Source organism: Aedes aegypti, chromosome 1 (assembly GCF_002204515.2).
Source record: "Aedes aegypti strain LVP_AGWG chromosome 1, AaegL5.0 Primary Assembly, whole genome shotgun sequence".
In the NCBI taxonomy this organism is placed as follows: domain Eukaryota; kingdom Metazoa; phylum Arthropoda; class Insecta; order Diptera; family Culicidae; genus Aedes; species Aedes aegypti.
The window spans coordinates 23,950,289-23,968,269 of NC_035107.1; the positions used below are offsets into that span (position 1 = coordinate 23,950,289).

General features: G+C 34.8%; 1 protein-coding gene across 1 annotated transcript in view; it reads left to right on the top strand.

Moving 5' to 3' along the window:
* LOC5566787 (ataxin-2 homolog) overlaps positions 1–17,981 on the top strand; it is a 176,232-nt gene that overhangs the window by 54,539 nt on the left and 103,712 nt on the right. Inside the window, exon 2 of the mRNA XM_021839170.1 lies at positions 16,577–16,698. Within this exon, the coding sequence (XP_021694862.1) occupies positions 16,577–16,698 (122 nt within the window). The remainder of the gene's footprint in view (positions 1–16,576; positions 16,699–17,981) is intronic.

Sequence of the window (17,981 nt, forward strand, 5' to 3'; positions counted from 1 at the left end):
AGGTCTCTAAATTATCTATTTAAATAAAAATTACCTTTAAAGTCATTTTTTTATTTGCCTGCAGTGAATCCTGGTGCAAAATTATAGAGGCTCAAAAAACCCACAGAAACTATTACATATTGGTCCAAAAAATCCTAGAGCACTCCAACGCTTCCGAAAAGTTTATTTCTGAGTTTTTGAAAAAAAAATCGCTTCGTCTTTTTTCCACGAAACTCTACAATAATTCCTAAGCCGATTTTTTTCATGTTTTCCAGGCATTTTTCCAAGTTTTTTTTTCAAATATTCATCCTCTCAGAATTGCTCCAAAAATCCTTCATTACTCGATGATATCTGTTATAAAGTTTCTTAAGGATTCCTCGATAAATTTGACCTAGGATTCCTCATTAAGTTCCTCCAGAGATTTTTCAATTGGAATTTCTCCAGCATTCCATCAAAATATTGTTGTTGTGGTTCGATTCGAATAAATAATTAATTTTCAAATAAAATTGCTGATCTCCATGGATTCTTCAAATCTTCATTAAACATTCAGAGTTTCGGTTCGAATTTCTTCAAGTAATTTCTTCAAAACATCTTGCAGGACATTATTTAGATATTCTAATGTTTTTTTTTCAGTTATCTTAGCAATTTATCAAGAATATTCTAGGAAGGCTAATCAACAATTTAGGAGGTTTTTCAGAGATCCTCGTAAGAATTCGTCAAGGCATACTTTGAACTTACACAAGTTTCATCTGAGGTTCCTTGAATGGCTGCAAAACATATTTGAAGACTTTGAGACTTAAGAAATTTAAAAAAAAATTTGGATTAATTCCTGAAGGAATTTCGAATTCTTGAAGATGCTCTTAATTGGGAATGCTGTAGGAAGTGCTAGGGAAATCCATAAAATAATTTTTGGATAGATGATTTCTGATGTGGTTATCCATAGAAAAATTCTAGACTGAATTGTTGAAGGTACCTAAAGCGAAATTCATGGAAGAATTACTTACAAAGTTAGTGAAAAATCTCAAAACAAACTCTTGAAGAGATGTCACGAGAAATTCCAAAAAAGGCCTTAGAAATGTATCTAGTTCTGTTCAACTTAGGAATTAAACTCTTATCTCGTGATTCCTGTAAGTTTTCTTTTAGTATTCATAATTCTTTTTTTCAAGCTTGTCGCTGCCAATGGCTACTTTTGGTCTCCGGTTAGGGGGATCGATTTTCGCCTTGGCTTTGGACTTATTTTCAATCAGAAGCTACTTTGTTCTCCGGTTAGGGAGACCGTTTTCACTCCTGGTTTTGAAGTTTCTTCAAGCTACTTTTTTCTCCGGTTAGGGAGAGAAGTTTTCACTTGGTGAGAAACTGTTTTCAAAATTCCTTATCCGGTTTCGGATTAGTGAGAACACTCTGGAATGATTTTTGAACTTGATCTTTATTTGCAGTTTGTACAGTATGTATCTTAATCCTACATGTTTCATTCGTGAAGTGTAATATTGAGTTACAAAGTTGTTTCAAATGGAATTTTCCATATCCCTATCGAATCTGGGATTTTTCTTATTTCTTGGTCTATTTTCGTATTTTCTAACTACAGATCCTAAGAGGCTAGTTAGATAAGGCGTGGTTATTAAATGTAAAATTGTGTAACATTTGTAGTGCTTACAATCTAATTCCTATCTATTACCAATGACAAAAAGAGATGAAATCTTAAGCTATGCTATTCCTAAGCCACATGTGGGCGTGTTTTTTCCTAGCTCAAGTGCATCTGCATATGCATGCTTAGTCCTATTTCAAGTGGTGCAATAAAGTTATGTTATCGGAGGTCCTAGTTTTGCGCTCTGCTTTTTATTTCATTTTCTCATTTTGGTATCGACATCGACTATGCTTCGATGGGCTGTCGGGAATTTGGTTTCTATGGCTGGGGTTATTTTTCTTGTTGATTAATTACTCGCGGCGATAAGCTAGAGGTATCCAAACTTCTTATTTCTAATTCGATTATTTGCTACCAGCCCTGATTTTCCTAATAGATCATCTACGGGAAAATAATACAAAACGTTCTCCAGAAAAATATGGAGGGCATGTCGCTGATGTCCATAAATCTGAATCCCATTTTAAGGAAAAAGGCTATTTTCCCCTCAAAATCGAATAGATTATTTTTTCATATCTGACTTTGATGATTGAAGGCACTTTCAGATCATTAAATAAAATCAAATTTTAAATGTTGAATTTTGAAAACATTCTTGATTTTCGTGGCAATAAAAATTAACAATTACACGTTAAGAACAAAACAGATCATTGGTTTTTATTGAAGTAAAAAATACTTTGAAATTTATTGTTAAGTAGATTAATTTATGTTTGAGGATAACTATCATTAAAAAAACTTTTAGTGTTCTAAAATTAACCATTTGTATATATTTATTTTTTTTTAATCTGGACTTATTTTTTAAAACCTGGAAATATCTGTAAATGAGTAGACACTCTGCAAGAGTCATATATTTAAATATCCTTGTTCGTAATTTTTGATTTTTTCTTAACAATACTCAATGACATCCTTACGGAAACGCGTCAAAAATGATTTCCAAAATTAGCATGCTGAATCCATTGACATTCCCCTGGAACGTTATGCCAGGAACCACCCTACTGTATTTCTTGGCGAGCATGAGATTGCTCACAAATTGTGTAGCGCGGAACGTTTATTGAAAATTTCAACTTAGATCGTTTCTCGAGGTGTTTATAGCAAATTTTGGCATTTTTTCGGTTGAATCCTTGACAGATCTCTCCAGAGATCATTACCGGCTACCTGACCAGAATGTTGAAGAACTATTTGGGAGTCTCTTGATAAACAATTGGCTGGATTCATGATATGCTTCACATGATTTATCTCGAAAGGATTTCGTCAATTTCCTTTCCATAGTTTTTCTGGCAAGATTTTTTTTACAGATATCTGACAAATTCTTCGAATAGTTCCTGGCAAGATTTTCAACGAATCCTTTTCACGATTCATATTGCACTCCTGTGAAACTCATAAGCAAAATTCTTAAAAAAAAATGCTTAGTTGTCTTTTGAATTTTGCCAAATTTCTAACAAAAATGTACAAAAAAAATTGGCAAGATCTTAGTAGTTTTCTGGTGAAATTGTTTAGAGATACCTGAGGAGGAAATCTTTCAAACTTTGTAAAATTCTTCCCGATTCCCGAATTCTGTGAAAGTCTTTGACAAATGTCTGCCGTGATTCTTTGTTGGAACTTCTCAAGAATCCAGGGTGTCGACTACCTGAAAAAAAAACCTGGAATATCAGGGAATTCAATTTTTGATCTGGAAAGTCAGGGAATTTCACTTGAGGTCAGGGAAATAATATCAATGCTACAAAATCAAAGGAGTTGATTGTCTTCAAAGTTATTGATCATGCTACGTCAACAATACAATAGTTATAAAAATGATGTTTACATTCAATACGATATATGGAATAAAACGGGTACTCAATCTTTCAAAATAGTAGTTAACCATTGAATACACATGCATAATAGAGCAAACTGTACTTTACTATTTATATTTATCCTCAGACTACAAATTTTATGAAATTAAAAGCATCAAAAGTACTCTCCTTACAACTTCTTCGAAATTGGCGTGAATTGCTTTAAAATAGTGTGTTGTAAAGTTTCCTAGATCAACTCATTGTCTAGTTTCGCGCATTTTGCTAATATTCTTGAAAAAATGGCGGTCACTCCATTAAATCATGTAAATCTTTACAAGTTTGCTCAAAATATCCAAGTAGAACTAGCGAAACTATGTATAGAAAAAAAACAATCAGGATTCTCGTATTTAAGTGAAGATGAATGAAAACCGTAACTCAACATTTCAAGAGCATAATTCTGATGAATCAAACACAAATTTATTAAAAAAAAAGATTGATTACTGGCGGATGGTGATCAATCGATCAATTTTTCAGCCCTCAACACTGTTTGGTTTTCTAGATTTGTGCTCCTGGTGATGGTACAATTTTTCGATTTAATGTTCTGGACAGTTTCACTATTGTTCTATTTGATGTAAAATGGCATGCATGAGATTCATGGGAAAATAAATAAAACATCTAAAATTTTGTCGAATGACGTATATTTCAGATATGTGTATAAGGACAGGATATTTCTTGATTTTATTTTTTTTCGAGTTGTTTCTGAAAATTGTTTATTCAGATAATACCGTCTTTCTTCAGGAATTGTATCTAGTTCAGTCTTATAGATACGACCAGTTTTTTTTTTAATATATCCAGGAAATTCTGGGGATGCCTCTCAAAATTTCTCGATTTTTTTTTTGAATTATTGAAAAGCAGAAATTTTAGGAATATTCTTTGAAAACATCTACTTAAAAAGCTGTTGACATTTTGTGAGATTACTTGGAGATACTCATAAAAAAAATCTTAAAAGAGTTCCTCGAACTATTGCATGAGGCACGACAAATTCAAAAGGAAAGTCAGGAAGCGCATTATCCAATCCTCGAATGCATTTCGTTAAGTGGATTATGAAACGAAGCCACATACTTAATCGTAGAATTTCACGTCGGTAAAACATATTTTTACTGAAATCTCGTTCAATTTTGACAGTTGCAATATTGACAGATGCAAATTGACGAAAACCGGTAGTTTACATAAATAACTGAGACTTGGTAATCTGTTAAAACCGAAAAATCAGAGCTACACAAACAAACATGGGCCCGGAATGTTTTAAAATGTGTTTGGAAAGAGTGAGAGTGCCTACATGTAAGTATTCACATAATTTATTGTATTATGGCGTATATGTGTGCCTATGAATGATTTACTCAGACGAGTTAGCTTCGTTAAAGCTATTTATTTTTATTACATTTTCAGGAATATTCCCTGGAACTTTATCCCATACAATGAACGTGCAGCAACAATGGGCTTGCTGCTATTATTTGTTTTAAGTGGAAAAGCACGAAAATCTCAAATTAAGTGAACAGTGAGATGCCAAATTAAGTGAAAAATTGGATGTTTTTAGTGGGAGTATTTAATTTGAATAAATTTGTATTGGTTATGAAATGTATGTCTTTTTGTCTTATTCTTCTTCCAATCAAAAAATAATAATCATTTGCCAAATTTCGGTAGTGGTGTGCCGAGATTTTCAGCAATGGATTGCCGATCTTTTCGTCAAATTTGCACAGCTGGGTTGATTCAACCCAAACGGCGAAATAAATTAAGTGTACATACCTCGAATTTTCAATAGCACTAGTCTAGAGAACCAAACGGCGCTCTGAGCTGAAAATTTGATCGTTTGATCATCACCAGAATGCAATCAAATTTTCAACACGAACGGTTGTCAGGTTCTCTAAATATGTGAATTTGAAAATTTGAAGTTTGTCTTTGTTTCATAATCACCTTAAGTTGAAGATACAACGAAGCTACACCTCAAACTTTCAAGAGCATAAATCTAGTAAACCAGGTAATCGTTCGCTATGAAAATTTGATCAATTGGTCATCACCAGCGTGTTACCAATCGATCAAGTTTGGGCATGAATAGCTATTTGATTTTCTAGATTTCTCGCATAACTTATGATCTCGCCCTAAAAGCCATTGGTAACCATGTGTGTAGCTCATTGTTTCTGAGCATTTGAATGGATTTACACGTTGTTGAACAACTCTATGGTGAAGAAAGGATCATTATCTACCTACCAGTGATGTTGGTTTGGATATTTATTCCTTCACTTGCTCAGAAACAACGAGCTACACACACGGTTACCAATGGCTTTTAGGGCGTTATCTCAGAGTATGCGACATTTGTGCTTTTGAATACTTATGTTGTGGCTTCGTTGTATCTTCACCTTAAGAATATTTAGATAAATTCGTTAGAGGGAAAACCTAGGAGTTATTCATATCGAATTCCTAAAATATTAAATAATATAAATTATCTGTAATGAACCATGCACATTCAATGTGATTCCTGAAAAATTAAAAAAAAATCTTCAGAAGTATTCTTGAAATCCCTAAAATTCTGTATGCTATTCTTGGAGCAATTCAAGATTAAAGGAAATTCTCTAACATTTTTTAGAGAACCCTGGAGATGAGGAACTTCTAGGAGAAATCGTCATGAAGAAGTATTGAAAAAATATCTTTACAAATTTGTTAAAGAGCCAGTTCGCGAGAGCTGCAACCCCCTTTCCAAGGAAAGTTGTATTGATGTTTTCCGATCAGGCTGAACTTTTCAGGGATTATACTTTTATATAAAAGAATATATATTTATATATTGAGGGGAAGTGGGACAAAATGACCCCCAATGATTTCATGTCCCTAAACATGCAAATTCACAAAAACTGATATAACTATCGTAAAACTGTACCGATTATGTTGAAATTTGGCATGATTACTCTACGTTATATAAACTTTAAGATTTACATGGTACATGAATATTGAAAGTACTCCAAATCGAAAAAAATGAGTTTTTGGTACAAATTTTAGTGATTTTCAAATCGAATTTTCTTTTGCCAACCGAACTAGGTCAAAAATCTAAATATGACGTTTTGTAGGACAACTCATGGGCTTTTATTTGAGGTGTAATCCAGATATGCCATATCAAAAATTTCCGATTTTTTTTTTCGGGGTGGTGTTTGAACTTGAGCCATTTTGCGAGTACCGCTACCCCTTGCATAGAGAGGTTGTATTGATGTTCTTCGATCGAGCTGAAATTTACAGAAGTTGATTTTATATATAAAAGAAGATATTTCACAAAATTTGAGATTTTTATACTAGGGGGAAGTGGTACAAAATAACCACTAATGAATTAATATAAATAAAATCAATTAAACTGCTATAGCTGTACTAAAAATGCACGGATGCGTATAAAATTTGGCATGTTTACTTCGCGTAATATGAACTTCAAAATAAACATGCTATTTGGATTTGAAAAAAAGTTACAAATCGAGAAAATTTGTAAAATTAGTTTTTTTTTCAAATCGACTAATTTTTTGTCAACCGAACTAGGTCAAAAAACTAAATAAGAAGTTTTGTAGGGCAACTCAAGGACTTTCATTTGAAGTGTACCATGGTAAATTAAAATCCGGACGGTATGAGCAACGTATGGAGGCCTCTTGTCGGTAGTTCTTCTTCTTCTTTCTGGCGTTACGTCCCCACTGGGACAGAGCCTGCTTCTCAACTTAGTGTTCTTATGAGCACTTCCACAGTTATTAACTGAGAGCTTACTATGCCAATGACCATTTTTGCATGCGTATATCGTGTGGCAGGTACGAAGATACTCTATGCCCTGGGAAGTCGAGAAAATTTCCAACCCGAAAAGATCCTCGACCGGTGGGATTCGAACCCACGACCCTCAGCTTGGTCTTGCTGAATAGCTGCGCGTTTACCGCTACGGCTATCTGGGCCCCGCCAATTGTCGGTAGTTGTAATACCGATTATATCATACCGTGTTGCCGCTGCCATATCTGAAAGAAATGTCATTTCCTTGCAAAAGTGATGATGTGGATAACAATAAGGCATTGCACCAATGAATATGTGTATGCACCTTACTAGTATGTTTGCTAGAGATCATTTTGTAAATAATTGAGTTTAGCTTAGTTTAGACTGACTGCACATATGGCTGTTATGAGCCACTGTACTGTTTATATCTTGAATAGTATTTTGACTTTTACTGGCCTTGATGTTTGCAAAAGAGTGAAGTGCATGTTCACGAAAGAGTGAAAGAGAGAGAAAGATGGTTGAAAATTACATTTCCTCACGAAAATTATGTATTTTTACAAATAAAAACATATTTTTCAGTAAAATCCTTTTATACGTTGTAGTAGTTCTTATGATTTTGTGTATTTTCCGATACAAAAATATTGGGGGTCATTTAGACCCACTTTTCCCTTATGAAAAGTGTAGTTCTGCAAAATGGGTTCTTTTTTGAATAGTAATGAACACATCTTGAAAAACTATAGATTATTATGAGATAGTTGACAAGCTTTAAATTGTGCTTATTGTAACTTGGTTACCTATTTAAGTTCAAACACTACAACGAAAAATGCAGCAAATCAGCAAATCCGGACACTTATAAATCAACATCCGAACAACTTTGTTTCAACATGAAACTGTAAAATTGAACCATACAAAGCTTTTCAAAATCGACTAAATATATCACGCCTTTAATAACTAGTAGAATGCATATATTCGTTTTAAAATACAAAAGTAGGCAATGTTTGTGATTTTGTTGTTTGGACAGACATGTTTGTGGTTTAAACTGCAATCATCCCTGATTGGTTCAATGAATCCGCATTGAACGACGCAGAGTATTGTTCTTATTTCATATTACTTATGTGTTGACAATGTTCAAAGTATTATTTCAGTTTTATTTGAAAATTGTGTACTTACGGCATCTGAATATACGATTCTAATACAATGTCCGAATTAAAAAAAAAAAAAAAAACATTTGGTTCCAATTCTGGACAGCCTCGTTTTACTACTTTAAACTGTATTTACATCATATTTTTGCAATGTGGTGTCACTAAGCTTTTAAACTATAACTTTGTATTTTGTTTTGTTACAATAATTATTGCGATTTTTTTAAACCACTTAGACTTTAGTGATCTAAATTACGTCTTTCTCAGATTTCGCCTTCGATTTCGCTGCCCCTTTTCGATCACCGCCGCCCATGCAATTATCCTGATGTTCATGACAGTTTTCTCCGGCCGGCTCAATATTTACCGTTTTTTCTTTGTTCTAGACTCACCAGCTGGTCTTGTGCAGAGAATTTGTTTATTATAGAGAAGCGCGAATTCTGAAACCAAAGGTTCCAATTGAACCGTCAAACATGGTTCCAATCGAGAGACTCAATGAGACTCAAAAAGATGTTATGCGAAAGAGACGATGGAGTGAAAAGCGATACGTAAGTGACATCATTGATAAGCTTCGTTTCTTATGGCGACTTACAGGATGAACGCAAACTAAAATATTGTTTGAATGACCTCAATTATTGATAGTCATTGCAAATGTTGTTTATAAACAATGTCAAAATCATCTCCGCGTTTCTCTAGTATAATCATATTCTCTGGTCTTGTGTACACAACAAAACCAGCTGGTCCTCCGATGTTTACAGTCATCGTCATTGTTCTCATGCTCCAGCTGATCATGTTCTCGTGTGTAAACCAGATGGTGGTGACTGAAATCAAGGATGAAAGGTAGATGGTGTTTGAAAATGTACCATCAGTACATTATTGGCAGCTTCTCAATTTCGTCATGGAAGTCTAATCATTCGTGAAAATTACAATATATAAAAAGCATATTTATCATCCAATATAGTTGTATAAACGTTGTATTCGTTGGCACTAATATAAGTTAACCACGGAAAATACACCACATCTGGAGTAACTTTATTATTTTTATTAATTGTTCATAAATGGTAACTGAATTATAAATGCGTTTAAATGATCAATCATATTTAAAATAAGTAAAGAATCAAAATAAACATATTAAACTTCAATTTAGCATTTTATTGGTAAATATTCTTAGTTCAGATATTGGTACTGTCCGGATTTTGATTCACCACGGTACCGCAAATGAAAGCCCTTGAGTTGCCCTACATAACTTTATATTTAGTTTTTTGACCTAGTTCGGTTGACAAAAAATAAGTCGACTAAAAACAACTAATTTTATTAAAAACCTACAGTTTTTTTCGATTTCAAACATTTTTTTCGAATCCAAATATCTTGTTCTTTTTGAAGTTCATATAATGTAAAGTAAACATGCCAAATGTCATACAAATTCGTGCATTTTTACTATAGCTATAGGAGTTTAATTCATTTTGTATATTTTTTCAATATTAAATCATTAGTGGTTATTGCAAAATGTCTTCTTTTATATAGGAAAACAACTCCTGTAAATTTCAGCTCGATCGAAGAACATCAATACAACCTCTCTATGCCAGGGGGTTTGCGGTACTCGCAAAATGGCTCAAGTTCAAACACCACCCCGAAAAAAATACTTTTGTTTCGAAATTTTTTGAAACGGCATATCTGGATTACACCTCAAACGAAAGCCCATGAGCTGCCCTAAAAAATGCCATATTTAGATTTTTGACCTAGTTCGGTTGGCAAAAGAAAATTCGATTTGAAAATCACTAAAATTTGTATGAAAAACTTGTTTTTCTCGATTTTAAGTACTTTCAAAATCCATGTACCATGCCAATCTTGAAGTTTATATAACGTAGAGAAATTATGCCAAATTTTATCATAATCCGTGCAGTTTTAATATAGTTATATCAGTTTTTGTGGTTTTGCATGTTTAGGGACATAAAATTATTGGGGGTCATTTTGTCCCACTGCCCCTCAATATAAAAATCTAAAATTTTGCAAAACATCTTCTTTTATATAGAAAAACAATACCGGAAAATTTCTGCCTGATCGAAGAACATCGAAACAAGAAGGGTTTGCGGCTCTCGCGAACTGGCTCTTAAGAATTTCAAGAGAAATATCTGAGAAATCTAGGGTGCCGGTACCAATGGTTGTAATGTACCAGTAGATTGGACTAAGGAATAAAATGAACTTTTTTCGATAAAAACGACATGTGCTATTTTTGGTGGATTGATCGTCTCTAGTTTAGTCGATTTACCAAATTTCAGCTTTTTATTTTATCAAAAAGTCATATAAATAATTATGTTTATGCAAAAAATTTGCTCCCTTGCACCAGTAGTTGCCGTCGTGTTCCATTAGTGGATCAACGGATGGAAGTAGTTTTTAAAATGGATGTATAAAAATGAAGAAAAGCCTTAGAGATGATCTTTATGCCTCATTCGAAAGATATTAATTGCTGTTCTGAGGGAAAAATGTTAAACTTATGTAAAAATTTACCATTTTATTCAAAATTCCTTGTATCATTCCCGAACGTCTACTACTGGAGCACTAGCCCAACTACTGGAACACGTGTACCAATAGTGGCTCAAGCGATTTTATGTTAAAAAAATAGTTTTATCACTCTTTTTATATTTTTCCCATATAGTAGAGGTTGAAATCTTTCTGTTGACGCCAAAAGATCTCGGTTAAGGCTTTACGTTATTTTGTTATGATTTTTTATAGCTTAGGTAGTTCACTAATGGCACCGGCACCCTATGTGAAATTTCTTGAAACAATTCTCTAAAAAAGTTCTTCGACAATGGCTATAATTTTACCTGGAGAAAGAAAAAGCCAAATTCCAGGATAACTACCTTCCACTATAAAATCATGGTGGATTGTAAAAGTGCTGCGTCTCACATAAAAAAGTTGTATAGAAAACGAAAAACATGTATTGTCGTTTATACCTGAAATTTGTGAAATTATATTTGAGGTAGTTCAGTACACGGATAAAAATCTGATCCGGTTAGGTCATAATATCAGGATCACAAATCATGGTTCCTGGAGTCATAATCATGATTCCTCATAAGCGTAACATCCAGTGTGAAAACACTAAGCGGCGCACTTTGCTTCATCTCATTCGTATCGATCACTCGTGTATCAAGATGACGAAGTGGTTGAGTGGTAGAGTACGTGGCTATCAATCGGAAGGTTCTTGGCTCGAATCTCAATGTATGCTATTTTTAACTTTTTTTTTTATTGTGTCGATCATAAACGGATGCGGGACTCAGCATTTTTGGCATTTGAATCATGATTCCGAGCAATCAGCTACAAAAACCTAACGTGTGTGTTGCGTTACGGCAATCTGACTCATGATATCATGAGTCCAAATCATGGTGTATTTTCATAAGACGAAAACACGCTGGAATCATGATATCATGAGCCATCTTGTTTTTGGATTATGATTTCTACCCGTGTAGCCGAGTACATCTTTGTTCATACGGAATTTTAAAGCTTTAAAAGTAAATAGGTACTCGATTGCTCAGTTTTATCATTATCATTACCTTGAATAAACGCTCAATAGTGTTATCTGACAAATATATCTCAGTAAAGTGAAAGTTTTTGCTCAGTTTATTCATAATATAATATAACAATCGTCGGATATGTATCATCTTGTACAAATCGTCCTCATTTCGGTTCAAATTACCCAATTCAGTGGTCTGCATTTTTTTTTCTGGAAAACGTCTGGAAGGTCAGGGAAAGTCAGGGAATTTTATTTTCAAAATTGAGTCGGCACCCTGGTCTCAAGAATCACACCTACCAAATTTCTATATAATAATATATGGTGATGACTCACCATGCTTCGACTAATGGTGACTTGTGGCTGCTCAGTCAAAGATTGGTGAGCTCGTTTCATGCTTTGATTGCAAATATTTGGAATAATGTTCAACACATTCTTATCCTGATAGCGATAAGAATGTTACCTTTATGTATTTATTTGACATAATACGGAGGAGTTGTCAATAAATGTTGCCGTATACATTTCCATTTTTCAGTTAACTCCCCATAACTCTGTACTTCGTATCTGGATGTCGAACAGAACAATATTATAAGCTAAATTTCATGACTATCTCAAAGTTCCTTTGACCAGCAAATGCACTGATTTTGTGTTCTATAACTCGAAGTTTTCCTAACTCAATGGTCCCTTAAATATCTAGTATTGGATAATTGAGTGTATCTACTTTCACGTGAAAAAACTTCGAGAAGATGGGCCAATGAATGTGTCGACTTACTATATGTTCATGTTTTATTCATAGACTGATAGATTTTTTTTTTTGTATGAGTGACTTTTCGTCAACTTACCTTCTATTATTATTCTTCCCCTATAACTTCGACAAAATGTCTACAAAAATTGTTATAGAAATTTTGAAGCAACGACAGAGATTTGTAAAACAATCAATCCAAACCTAACCGGCAAGCAGTCGAACAAATTTGATTCATTTCTGCTGATCAATCTTGCGTAACACTGGTATTTTATGACTGGAAACCAAACCACCAGACGGAACAAATCGGGCAAACAGCTCTGATTTCGATGCAGACACGCATTTTCCTGACAAATCGCCAATATGTCATAAAAACCGCTCGTTTCTTCCTCACACAGCGCTGTGTCGATGCTTCGTTCCAAAGCCAAACAGATCTGTTGTTCAGCGTGTGACTTTAACGATTTAAAAATAAAACCCCGTCAAGTCGCGATCAAACGCATGAATGAAAATGTGCGTCTTCTATCGTGGTGCAAAGCTACAGATAGCTACAGTGGTGGACAATGCATCGGCAACTCTTACGATTTTATTTTATTTTTCCATTATATTTTGTTTTTGATTCTGTTCAAGAATTAAACAAAAGGCCAAACTGGAGCAGCCTGACTGAAAACATGTTCAATCAAAGGGCTAAACTGAAAGGGTCTAACTGTTTTGTAGTTTCGTTAAAGGGCCGATCTGTCGATGATTCAAAGATTTACACGAGTTATTGAGGTAGGGTAGAAGCACCGGTTTTGGCCATACGCCAGTTGTAGCCATAGTGGATTATACACCGTTTTACATAGCTAATCAGCATGAAACCTTTTGTGTGCAGTAGATCACATTCATATGACAGAGCTACATTCATTTACTTGTCCAAATTGATTCAAAACATAAGAAAAACAATTTATTTTCCTTATAATTTTAACTCCCATACAACTAATTTGGCCAGGGCACTCCTAATTTGGCCACTCCCATGAGAAATCAATGCAATTGGCCAATTTAGGAACCGAAGTTAAATCTCTGGCCGAAACTGGTTCCGTTGGCCTATATTGACCAACGGGATTTTCATAGCGAAAAAATAGTTTTGGCTCAGTTTTGATATTTTACACATATAATATGGATTGAAAGCTTGCATTTGGCATATTTGTTGTATGAATACTGCTTCACATTCAGTTTTTATTGACATTTTCTCTTAGGCTGGCCAAAACCGGTGCTTTTACCCTACTTGAGATTTAAAATGTTAAGGGCTACGTAGACTATAGTGAGTGTCGAACACAAGTACGAAAAAAAGTGAATGGGTTTGAAATAGAATTAATCAATATAGTACTGAATCTCTGATCTAGAATTTATTAATGTTTCCGTATTGCCGATAGGCCCTTCTCGAATGTTTCGCTAGAATTTCTATTCGTTTGAGGTTGAGGAATCGCCACTGATCTGAATAATTCAAAAAAATTTAAATTCGACTTCAGCAATGTTGTAGATTTAGACGAAATGAATTACAAGCCTAATTTTTCAAATCGGCGTATCTAACACTCGGATGGTTTCGAGAAAAATGCGATGCAACATATTGTAAGGAATTTTAAATCCTGTTTAAAATGTTTTGCATTTTTTCTATTGCTGTGTCTACTAGAAGTTGAAAAAAAGCACACTGTTTCTAACAACTATTAAACAATTCCGATTTGTTTTGAATTACATTGAAAAACTGGTAAAATTATCGAATAAACCCTTTTGCTTTGTGCTGCTCACATACACCATGATGATTCGTCGATACCATACCTTGATTGATACATACACCTTGCTTGATGCGTCGGTTTGACAGTTCGTTTTTCACATGCGTCACGTCATATACACCAGTATTGTTTTTAAGTTGCACATACACCGGTTTGAAAATTCCCATGAAACTTAATAAAGTTAGTCAATTCGTCAGTTTCAGCTTTCAACGACAACGAATGTTGGTTCCCGAATGTTTCCAATTTCAACTAGACCAACAGGAGCACCGGACGGAGCCGTGAGTAACAAAAGTAGAAGGAGAACAGTTCTTGTGAGAAATTTGGTGAGAAATATGGTCTAAAACCGAATACTGATGATGTTCCACATCAGTTTGCTGATCCGTCAGCTAGCTGCAGCTGTGGAAATCCGAATCTCTCGATTTCCAACATGTTTAGTGATTCGGAAACAGTATGACGTATTTGATGTTTATAATTTTAGGTTTTGATTCTGCATATAGGTCGCTTTACTATGAGCATATGTACGGTGTATGTGCTAGCACGAAAAATGTTGACAGTTGAGTCGCTTTGCAAACGAAGGGTGTATGTAACACTGAGTAAAGTGCACATAGGGCATAATTTCAATTTATTTCTAAAAATCAAAAAAATGGTTGTAAGAATACTTTTATAGACTCAGTACGTTGATTATGCGTTTGTCAAGCCCACACAAAGCAAATCTCGATTTGTTTATTTTTGCAGATACGTCGGATTGAAGAATTATGCTTAATTAGAATAAGTTTGCTGGAAACAATTTGTATGTAGCGCTTTACTGCCCATAACTGCATATTTGTAACATTCGACAAAAGTAGGCATTGAGTAAATGGGGTACCAAGTTTGTATTTTACTGCAGTATGGGAGGAAACTAAAATTTCAAAAAATCATTAAGAATTCAAAAGAGCTTATTTGAGGCTGAAATTTTGCACAATTCATACCGCATATTGGGTGAATAGACAGAAAATTATTCTGATATAAATTTCGTTGCTACTACATTATGAGGCTCATGTATAATCTCAATGTGACTGTTATGCGGTTACATTTGCCAGTGTGACAAAACAACTTGGTATTTTTTTCGAATTTTCTAGAACAAACTCACAGATTTTAGTAAGTTGATCGAAAGTATTTATCATTTGATGACTCTCCCCGGTATTAACTCCAATTTGTCAAAAATGTCGAATGTGACTGTTATGCAGTTATGGGCAGTTTACTACTTTCAGTTAAATCTTATAAATTTTCACGTAAGTCAAATTGTTATAACTTATGAAGAAATTTTTTAAGTCGTGATTAGAAAAATTACTTAAGACTATTTATTAAAATTCAAGTTTTGTCTGACGTGCTGTAAACATTTCATAAAATCGATACAAATAACTGAGATCTTGGCTACCAAAGTTGACAATTTTGTATGAAAAATCGAAAAAGTTCCAAATGCATTGTCCACCACTGTACCTACCAGTTGATGGTGGAGACCGCGAGGAGAGTACCCTTTCACTCGAACAAACCGCGACGTCGTGTAGTGCACAACTCTCACTCCATGTGGAAGGCTATCTGCGACGACAGACCCTCATTCTGGTCCGTCCGTTTCTGGCGAGCACGTTTCCTTTTCTGATTTACCTCTAATCCCTTTCGCAGTGTCACAGCAGTCCGTTTACAGTTGGTTCGTTGCACCTGTGTCTGCTGTCGCGGAGTCTGGCCACTACCGTCTGCTCTATGGTGCAATTTGCGATTCCACTTGGGTGCAACAGCATAATGATGCTTTTCTCCCGGTTCAACCATGGGTTGCTCCAGGATGTGGTGGTAGGGTGGGGTCACGACTAGGATGCTCTTCCTCGAATCTGATTTAATAAAATTTTATTTGGAGGTCTACATCGTTGCCAACCTTCTAGATTTGTCTGGATCTTCCAGACTATTTTCCAAAAACCTGGAAGATCCAGACACTATTATGTAAGAAATTTGTAAGGTTCTTCATACACAACATATAAGATTCTTATATGTCTTCCATGGAGAACCTTACAAATTCATTATAAAATTGTGTCTGGATCTTCCAGGTTTTTAAAAGAGCCCTATAAATTTTCGCAAAACTGGTCACAGGATAAATTGATCAAAAATATCAGAAAAGTTTGTACATTCTATATTTGATTACATGTAAATGACACTATACACACAATTGGCCATCCACACATGTTCACGTTTTCCTTTCTTTTCTCTCTCTCCATATCTACAGATGTCGCCAGTTCTACGTGCAACGACACCCATGGGTGCCAGCGTACCAGGCCGTCATCACGTTCTTCGTCATCGCCAACTTTACGATGGCCACCTTCATGGATCCCGGTGTCATACCGAAAGGTAAGTTTTTTTGAATGCTGCTCGCTCAGATCTGAGGAAGAAGACGAAGGTGATGGTGATGATGGTTTTTGGTTTCGACGAGAATAATTAGAAAAGTTACGGCAATTACAGTGCTGGAGGCTGCACCGGGCCTTCCGGTGGATGGGTTTAAGTTGTCTGTGTAGTTTCTTTTAATCACTCTTCTGTGAGGTTCTTTGGAGGAGAGCATCAGGGCTGATGGTGGGTCACTTTTAATGAGTTGGTCATTTTCAAAAGTCTCCTCTTAGGATCATTTTCATGGTCAAGGTTTAATTTCATATTCATTTAATGATTCAATTTTGAATTATAATTAAACCAATCCCTGATCATACCTGTGATAGTTTAATCTTTGTTATATACTTTTTGATTTCAATAACACTTCTTCAAAAGTAGTTAAGGTGACTTGTCGGGTTGTTACGAAAGCCTTTCGTACACTGAGGCAAAAAACTTAATAATTTATTAAGGAATAATTATGATCTGGCGACACAACGATTATTGTTGAAATTCTGAAGTTTTACTTATGATTTTGGTGAAGAATTTCATTACTAAATTTCATAAGTCAACCAATGAAAACCTGTAACCAATTCAATGAAAATTGAATGATTAAATTTATCAATTATCAATAATGTTTGCCTTTCATTTTAGGCGTGCTCAAAAATTGTCATGTTTTGATAACATGTGGCCTACTTTCAATTAACTTGTACCCAAGATTGATTGCGGGGCAGTTCCTCTAGCGATTGCTAGAAAAAAATATTTCGAGTGATGGCTTTTAAATAATTCAAAGCTCTCACTTATGAAACTTCTTCTTTCTGGCATTACGTCCTCACTGGGACAGAGCCTGCTTCTCAGCTTAGTGTTCAATGAGCATTCCCACAGTTATTAACTGAGAGCTTTGTTTGCCAAAGTTGCCATTTTCGCATTCGTATATCGTGTGGCAGGTACGATGATACTCTATGCCCAGGGAAGCCAAGGAAATTTCCATTACGAAAAGATCCTGGACTGACCGGGAATCGAACCCAGACACCTCCAGCATGGCTTTGCTTTGTAGCCGCGGACTCTAACCACTCGGCTAAGGAAGCCCCCCTTATGAAACTTATGATCCCATATTCGAAATGGTTAAGCGTTCAATGAAACCATAATTTGGCTGATTCATAAGTCATGATTTATGGATCACCTAAGTATTTTTGCCTCAGTGTAGGTTCTACTGAGTTTAACTGATAATGTAGCCATTATGTTTTCTTTGTCTCCTTAAGGTTTTTTTTATT